General features: G+C 40.5%; 1 protein-coding gene across 1 annotated transcript; it reads left to right on the top strand.

The window, feature by feature from the left end:
• Positions 1-821: 821 nt before the first annotated feature.
• LOC141083068 (serum amyloid P-component-like) lies at positions 822-8,159 on the top strand. Its single transcript, XM_073567240.1, has 3 exons — positions 822-935; positions 4,163-4,218; positions 6,720-8,159. Exons 2-3 carry the CDS (start codon positions 4,164-4,166, stop codon positions 7,319-7,321), a joined length of 657 nt encoding a protein of 218 aa, XP_073423341.1. The 5' UTR covers positions 822-935; position 4,163; the 3' UTR covers positions 7,322-8,159.
• The last annotated feature ends 616 nt before the right edge of the window (positions 8,160-8,775 follow it).

The raw sequence follows: 8,775 nt of genomic DNA, 5'->3' as shown, positions 1-8,775 counted from the left end.
ATGAACCGGACTTATGGGCTCCTGTCTTGTCTGTAGACGGATCCGGTCCTGTGGACGGGGAGGTAAAAAGGATTCCCGAACTACAAGTGATTGAAGCACGAACTCCACAGCACAACACCCTACACCTGTCTGACTCCTGTTTAGAAGAGAGGTTTCAGGCAAAAAGAATGCAGTTCTGGCTGACAGCAAACTGGCCCTGTACCCCCCTGAACATGCCATGTTTTTCAGCTTATGTGCTTATGTCTTAGATTGTGTCTTAGAGAACAAAAGGATTGGGCATCCAAAATCAGACATGTCTAAACATCATCTATAAAGGGGACAGTCAAAAGACTCCATACAAATTAGACTGTCGGTCAAACCTGTTGGTGTTGGTAGGTTTGGGTGATGTTGGTCTAATGTGTAAGGGATTTTAACTTTAAAGGGAATATCACCAAGTTTTTAATACCCCATCTGAGAGCAGCATGATGCAGGGGCAGAGATCAGGATTCCAGTGATGTGTCACTTACTAGGCTGCTTAGTGTAGTTTTGATATACGCACTGTTTTATCTGCTGAAGATCAATCCGTTCTATTAATGGTGATCTCTGTATATCACTGTCCACACCACTGATTCATATCTTGTACATGGGCAGAAAGCTGCCAATCAGTGGTGGGGCCGGGATATACAGAGCTCCTCAATATGGAGGACTACATGACAGCATATCTGTTGTCAGAATTGCGGCTTGTTTTTTTTTAGTCACAACGGATATCTCATCAGGATGCTTCACCCATGTTTTCCGGGAATTATTGCAAAGTGAAGAAAAAGCAGAAAAATATCCGGCAGATGAGATGGGGGTTGTGGGTCTGAGCTGTGACAGCAAATAGCATGTGATTGCAATTTAGTCATTACATAGCCTCATCACCCATCATCTTGTGGGACAATCAAGACCAATTAAAGGTAAGTGAACTTTTCTGTTATTCTACATACGTGATATGTAAAAAATATAATGACTGTGGGGCAGCTTTCTAAAAGTCTATGGTGACTGAAGCTCAACTTGAGTAGATCCCCTCTTTTGACTCGTAGGAAAATATAGGACATGCCCTTGTTTTGGCTCCTACCATATACAGCTTATTACATCCTATTGCTCTCTGTTATCTGCAATTAATGGCCAATTCTATAGGAGACTAGCTGAAGATCCCTGCGCTGCCCTGGCATAGTAACTAACTACGGTTAGTTATAACAAATTGTAATGATTATATCTATATATATATATATATATATATATATATATATATATATAAAGCTGAGTGTATAGCCCCGACCACAACGCATAGCCACATTCACTAAAATATCCCACATCATCCTGTCAGCCACAGCTACTGGACTACTACCCCTAATAACCCACATCGTCCCGTCAGCCAGAGCCACCGGACTACTACCCCTAATATCCCACATCATCCCGTCAGCCAGAGCCACCGGACTACTACCCCTAATATCCCACATCATTCCATCAGCCTGGGGTCAGAACCAGAGCGCTGAGTGGAACGGTCCTAACTTCCATACTGGGGATCCCTTTAAGAGAGGCCTGGCATCAGATCCAGAGCGCTGAGTGGATTTGCACTGACTTCCATATCAATGATCCCTTTAATAGAAGCCTGGGGTAAGAATCAGTGCACTGAGTGATTTACCCTAACTTCCATACCGGAGATCCCTTTAAGAGAGGCTTGGGGTCATTACCAAAGCGCAGTGGATTTGCCCTTACTTCCATACCAATGATCCCTTTAAGAGGGGCCTTGGGTCAGAACCAGAGCGCTGAGTGGATTTGCCTGACTTGCATACCAATGATCACTTTAATAGAACCCTGGGGTCAGAATCAAAGCGCTGAGGGATTTGCCCTAACTTCCATGCAGGAGATCCCTTTAAGAGAGCCTGGGGTCAGTACCAGAGCGCAGAGTGGATTTGCCCTAACTTCCATACCAATGATCCCTTTAAGAGACCCTGGGGTCAGAACCACAGAGCTGAGTGGAATGGTCCTAACTTCCATACCGGGGATCCCTTTAAGAGAGGCCTGGGGTCAAAACCAAAGCACTGGATGGATTTGCTCTGTCTTCCATATCAATGATCCCTTTAAGAGGGAAGATGTGCCTACGGGATGGAGGATGTGTGATGGTATATGGGCACAGGCGGAGGGATTCATTTCTGTCACGTGCTCTTTGCTCCTTTTTGGGGGGCAGACAATGGCTGGGAGCTTATGTCACCAGGGATGCTAGATTTCTCCCACCATGTCAGTGTCTGCTGAGGTGTTGTCAAGTGGGAAAACTTGCTCATAGCAACCAATCACAGCTCAGCTTCTTTTAACCAGCTCTGGTGAAATGAGAGATGCTTAGTGATTGGTTGCAAGGAAAACTGTTGCTCATAGCAACCAATCACAGCTCAGCTTCTTTTGAACAGCTCTGGTGAAATGGAAGATGCTTCATGATTGGTTGGTGATACACACATACATACATTCAGTTTTATATAGATTGGACCCCGGGAAGCAAGGGAAGTAGTAACCTAGTGTACACCTGCAGCAATGCAAAGATTGTTTAAGTTTATGTTCACATAATGCTTTTTCATAACGTTAAAAATGCGGAATGTTGGCAATATAAATTCTGCGGAAATTACATGCATTTTAAAAGCGTTTTTGATGATTTTTTATGCTTTTGATTGAATGGGTAAAAATAACTCAGCAAAACCACTGAAAGAATTGACATGGTATAGGTTAAAAAATAAAAAAAGCAAGGAAAAAAATGCACCATATGAAGGAGATTTTAGAAACGTCCTTTATTTTGTTATTAGTGTAAAATGCTGCATTATTTTCCAGACAAAAAATAGGGGAAAAAAAATCAGCAATGATTCTGCAACACACTAGAAAGGAGAAAATGAAAATTGAGACAACAAATAAAAAATGCAAAGTACTGTACCATATAAAGGACTGAGATGCACATGCATCTAAATTCATTGTAGTGGATCAATCGGATATAAGATAATTTACCTTGCTAGGAACCCAGATAGAGAGTAGAAGACACATCACATAAAAATTAGGTACGGTATGACAAATGTATATACCTGAGTAAGTGCAAAACAGGAGTGTCCCCTGTGTGTGCCCACCCCTGGTGTATTTTTGTCAGGTACCTTTTTTGTACCTTGTGATAGTTATCTCGGTTTTCTTTTTTCTTTCTCGTCTACTTTGTAAGGTAGACAGATGTGTTTAATTTTCTTGAATGTGAATATTTTTCTTGTGTTTTTTTAAATATTTTTTTTAAAAAAAGGCTGACCTGTCTGACAATACAGGAAGTACACTTTCAATGGCACACAAGCCTTGGTTTCTGGATTTGTATTCAGTAACAAAATTAGGACAAAGGGGTATTACACTGCCTTCCTTGTTTGCAGTGTGAAGAATAAAAAAAATTCTGTTATTAAAACTGTTGTCCGGACTTAGGGTCCAAGTCTGCAGTCACTCTATGTAACTTACAATTTGTGAATCCTCACATTGCGCACACTGCATGTTTTCTGAGGATTGTCCGGTGCCGCCACATTGCACTGAATGCACTTGCTGTTCCCAGGCACAGAGTAACTGCAGACTTGTACCCTAGGGCCAGACAATCCCTTTAAGACTTTGTTACAGCAGAATATCACACATCAATCAATAATTCAAAGATTCAAGTATTAGGGAGGTGCTGGAACTTCATAGTCAATGTGACTGTGAATTGAATGAGAATGGTATTTTCAGCCCTGCAATAGTACACCATAAATGGATTTAGGCATTTTTCTATCCCTATGTAGAATGAGCTGCATCCACTGATCTTTTATCACTAGAAGTTCAAAATGGTGCTCCTTGTTCAGCCCCCATTTTTATACTCCGTGATAGTCTTCCCCATGGGATGCGATAGCTGCAGGTCATTATGGGGAAGCCTGCACAGCCACATCTGATGCAGTCTGTATAATTGTGCCAGGCATTTCTTTTGGCAAGCTTCGCAAATCGAATCACAAACTGTTCGAATTTGAGGGGACTTGTGAATTTAAAGAAATTCGACTCAAAATCGATCCTCTGCAGATTGATCCATTCAACTCTAGCAATGACTATTATTAATTTGGTAGTAACATAAAGACATCAACCAGAATGACATCATGTCTTTGTATAGGATGAAGTTCCAAGTTCTGCTGTTTGTGGCCATCACCGGATGTTATGCCCTAGAGAGTAAGTCACAATATCTATTATCTATCTATTTATCTATTATCTATCTGTTATCTGTCTATTTTCTATCTATTATCTATATACCTATTTATATTTTATTATCTAGCTATCTATTAACTATTATCTATCTATCTATCTATCATCTATGTATTTTCTATCATCTATTTATCTTTCATCTATTATCTATATATTATCTATCTATCTATCATCTATTTATTATCTATCTAAGGCTACTTTCACACTTGCTTTTTTTGCGCTGCGCACCATGCGCAGTGCAAACGCACATAGAAAGCATCATGCGTTTTTGTGCATTTTTTTGCGTTTTTTGAGCGTCTTTTTGCGCTGACGTGCGCATTACCATGCGCACGTCAGCGCACCCATAGACTATAATGGGTGGTTGGGTGAAAAAAACGCATTGCATGCGCATGCGCATGCGTTTTTTTGGGGCAAGTCGTACCCTCAAAAAATGCAACAGAGTGCATTTTGTGCGCCCGAGCGCACACTACAAAAAACGCATGAGCATGCAAACACGTACAAACGCATGTGTATGCGCACCCATGCTAAGAATAGGAAAAAAAAAACGCATGCGTTTTTTTTCACGAAAAAACAGCGCAAAAAAACGCAAGTGTGGAACCAGCCTATCATCTATATTCTATCTATCATCTACTGTATTTATATATTATCAATCTATTATCTATCTAACATCTATTTATTATCTATCCATCTATTATCTATCTATTATCTTTCTATCATCTATTTATCTTTTATCTATCTATTATCTATCATCTATCTATTATCTATCTATCTATAAATCATCTATCTATCATCTATCTATCATCTATGTATCATCTCTCTATCATCTATCTATCTATTATCTAGAAAAAGACTGCACAGCAGCACTATGCATAAGGTTAGGCCATGTGAAAACACTGAAAAACATTAAAAACATTGAATATAGATTTCACTACTCAAAAATGATGTACTTAGAAAGATGAAGGATCTTAGTGCATAAATTGGCCAATTCATGTATGCCCATCAACCACGGCAAGGTGACATCCCTCTGATGGGTCCCTCTTCTACTGTACATGCCACTTTCGGGCTATCAACCTACAGTTAAACGAACAAACATGTCTCTCCTAGGTTTTGAGCATACAATTTATGGGCAGGTAGAACTGATTATGGCCACCTGCAGGTTTGCAGATTCAGGCTGGAGGAAGCCAAGATCTTGACTCCTCCCATTGACCTGCAGGTGGCCTTTATCGGGTCTACCTGCCCTCAACTGTCAGCTGAAGCTGACAGTTGAGGGTTGCAGCCCCCAGCTGTAAATTTTGCCTGGCTGATTCTCAAAAACACAGGGGAACACAAGTAGTTTTTTCAAATTCTCTATGTACAGCACAGGCGCCAGCTGATGAATACTCCCATCAGTCTCTCCTACTCTCACTGATATTAGCGGCAGCAGGCATTGGCTGATTGGAGCAATATTCCCATCAGCTGACACCAGTGACTGGAGGTTAACTTTTTACCTCCGATCACAGCTGCAGGCTCACACTGTCATTTGACAGTGTGGGAACCACGGCTGTCTGGCTGGCGGTAATGATTTTACATCAGAAGTAGTGTTTGCCGTCCTGTCATGCACATGACAGCGTGGCAAACACTAGATGTTCAGGCCCCGCATGAAAGTGAATGGGGTCCAGGTTCGGGCACTGTTCTGGTACCCGAACCCGAACCTTGTTTAACTGTTCGGCAGAACGCGCCGGACCAGGGGTCCGCCCATATCTATAGTTATTAAACAAAATTTCTCACATGTTTAGTTTATATCAGCACAATTTTTGAAACTTTTTTTGTTAGGAAGTTAAAAGGGATAAAACTTGACCAGCGATTTCTCACTTTTCTAAAGAAATTTACAAAACCATTTTTTTACGGACCACCTCACATTTGAAGTAACGTTGAGGGGTCTATATGGCAGAAAATGCCCAAAAGCGACACCATTCTAAAAACTGCACCCCTCAAGCTGATCACAACCACATTCAAAAAGTTTATTAACTCTTCAGGAATTAATTGAATGTGGACGGAAAGAATGAACATTTAATTTTTTTCACAAACATTTTTACATTAGACCCCAATTTTTTTGATTTCGCAAGGGGAACAGGAGAAAATGGACTGCAAAATTTGTTGTGCAATTTCTCCTGAGCATGCTGATATACCATATGTTGGGGAAAACCACTGTTTGGGCGCATAGCAGAGCTCAGAAGGGAAAGAGCGCCATTTGACTTTTGGAATGTAAAATTTGCTGGAAAAGTTAGCGGACACCATGTCACGTTTAGAGAGCCAGCTGACATTCAACGGCGAGCACCCACGCACAGCCTCCTATGTGCAGGAGATCACCATGACGTTTATACATACTGCATCAGTCTGGAAAGGGTTAAACAGCCTTTTGCATCAAGACTACTACGAATCTTGGAGACACAGAACTTTCTGTCACGCATTGTTGTTTTGTCTTTTAGATTTGCATGGAGCATCTTTTGTGTTTTCTACATCCAGTGCAACAGCAAGAGTGGTTTTGAAGCCCAACATCATAGAACCATTGAGTGAAATCACTGCTTGTCTGCAGTCCTACACTGACAACATCCAGACAGACTCCCTATTCAGAATGGATGGCGAAAAGTCCATGCCACAGTTCCATCTCTACCAATTCTCAGAGTATTACAACATTGTTGTAGGCGGAGTTTCACTTTCCATTAAAACTAGTAAAGAGAGCATGGAGTGGAGGCTCATCTGTGTGTCCTGGGAATCCAGCACAGGAGTCATCCATTTAGTTGTCAATGGGAAACTCTTCCCAAGAAAAGTTTTAAGACCAGGTTATATTATAGATTCAAATGTTACTGTGATCCTTGGGAAGAACCTAAATTTTTACACTGGATCACCCTCTTATGTGGGTGAAATTAGAAACGTCAATGTATGGGATCGCGCACTCCACCCCAGTGAGATGCAGTCAATGTACTATAATAATTGTTATTACTGTAATGGAAGTGTCATTAGCTGGGAGTCTGTGGACTATGAGATTTATGGAGATATCATCTTGTATAAACCATCCATAAAACCTTAGTGGATGTATGTAAATTGATAAGAAAATTGACATTATATCTACTATAGTCTTTCTAAATGCTTTTTTTGGTTGGGCAACCTTTGGTAACGACACTGACATAGAAAACTGTGCACTTCTGACCAGTTTACATTTCTGAAATTGTAGAGATGCTTTTTTTGTAGGGTAACCTCTGGGAATGACACTTACGTGGAAAACAGTGGACCTCTCACCTGGGGTACTTTCTGAAAATGTAGAATTGCGTTTTTGTAGGGTAACCTTTGTTAACAACACTGACATAGAAAACAGTGGACCTCTGACCAGGGAACAATTTTGAAATTGTACAGATGTTATTTTAGGGTAACCTCTGGGAACGACACTGGTATAGAAAACCATGGCCTCTGACCAGGGAAAATTTCCGAAATTGTAGATTTTTTTTGTAGTATCACCTGTGGAAATGACACATAGAAAATAGTGGATATCTGACTGGAAACATTTCTGAAATCGTAGATGGTTTTTATTAGTGTAACCTCTGGGAACAACACTTAAGTAAAAAAATATAGATTTCTGACCAGGGGTACTTTCTGTAATTTTAGAATTTTTTGTAGAATAACCTCAGGGAATGTCACTCACCTACAGAAAAGGTGCAGAATTGTTTTTTTGTTTTTTCGTTACCGTATGTGCACTATGATTTCTGTTCCTATATAATCATGATAAACTATCTTATAATGTACACATATAGTTATATAATACACAGCTGAATAATGAAATATATGTGACTGACATTTCAGACAGGTCCTTTATGTCTATAATTTGTATTATATTCCTCGGGAATTCCTAAAAATAAAAAAAGACTATAAGACCGCCTGTCAGTTTATTTACTAGCATCAGTAAACCTGATTGGTCAAGAGTGTGTTTGATCTGTCAGTTCTACCCCTTGGACTTCTTTCCAACAGACCAACCCCTTGGCCTCATTACTGTCACATACCCCAAGTCTCCCACACTGTGATGTAGTCCAGCATTTTCTAACATGCCCCTAATTTTCAGGACAGTTGCAGAGTTCCCCTGGAACTTTTCAACCTTTTCCCACATATCATGCTTAAAACATAAGGATATCAAATGTAAATTTTTGGTGAAGAATCAACAACAAGTGGAACACAATTGTGAAGTTGAATGAAATTTATTGGTTATTTTACAAGATGAGGCAATTTTCCCTTTTTGTTTCTTTTAGACCAGAAAAGTGTATGCCCTAAGTGCAAGGGATGCCAAAAATTAGAAGGAGGCACTCCAATATACCTTTGAAGAGACGTAGTGGAGAGTCTCAGAAAACATTTTTTCTCATTATTAAGGAGTGGGTATCCTAGACTAGTAATGCCCATGTGGAGCGCCCCCAGGGCCGTGGGGTTGCTTGATGCTAGGCAGGTGTCTTAAAGGGATGTGTCACGGCAGCAGTGACTTGGTCCGTGGCCCTGAGTGTC

Source organism: Dendrobates tinctorius, unplaced genomic scaffold (assembly GCF_039654945.1).
Source record: "Dendrobates tinctorius isolate UK_male_01 unplaced genomic scaffold, ASM3965494v1 ptg000019l, whole genome shotgun sequence".
In the NCBI taxonomy this organism is placed as follows: Eukaryota; Metazoa; Chordata; class Amphibia; order Anura; family Dendrobatidae; genus Dendrobates; species Dendrobates tinctorius.
The sequence above is the reverse complement of the archived record's forward strand: the minus strand, read 5'-3'. Positions and strand labels throughout refer to the sequence as shown.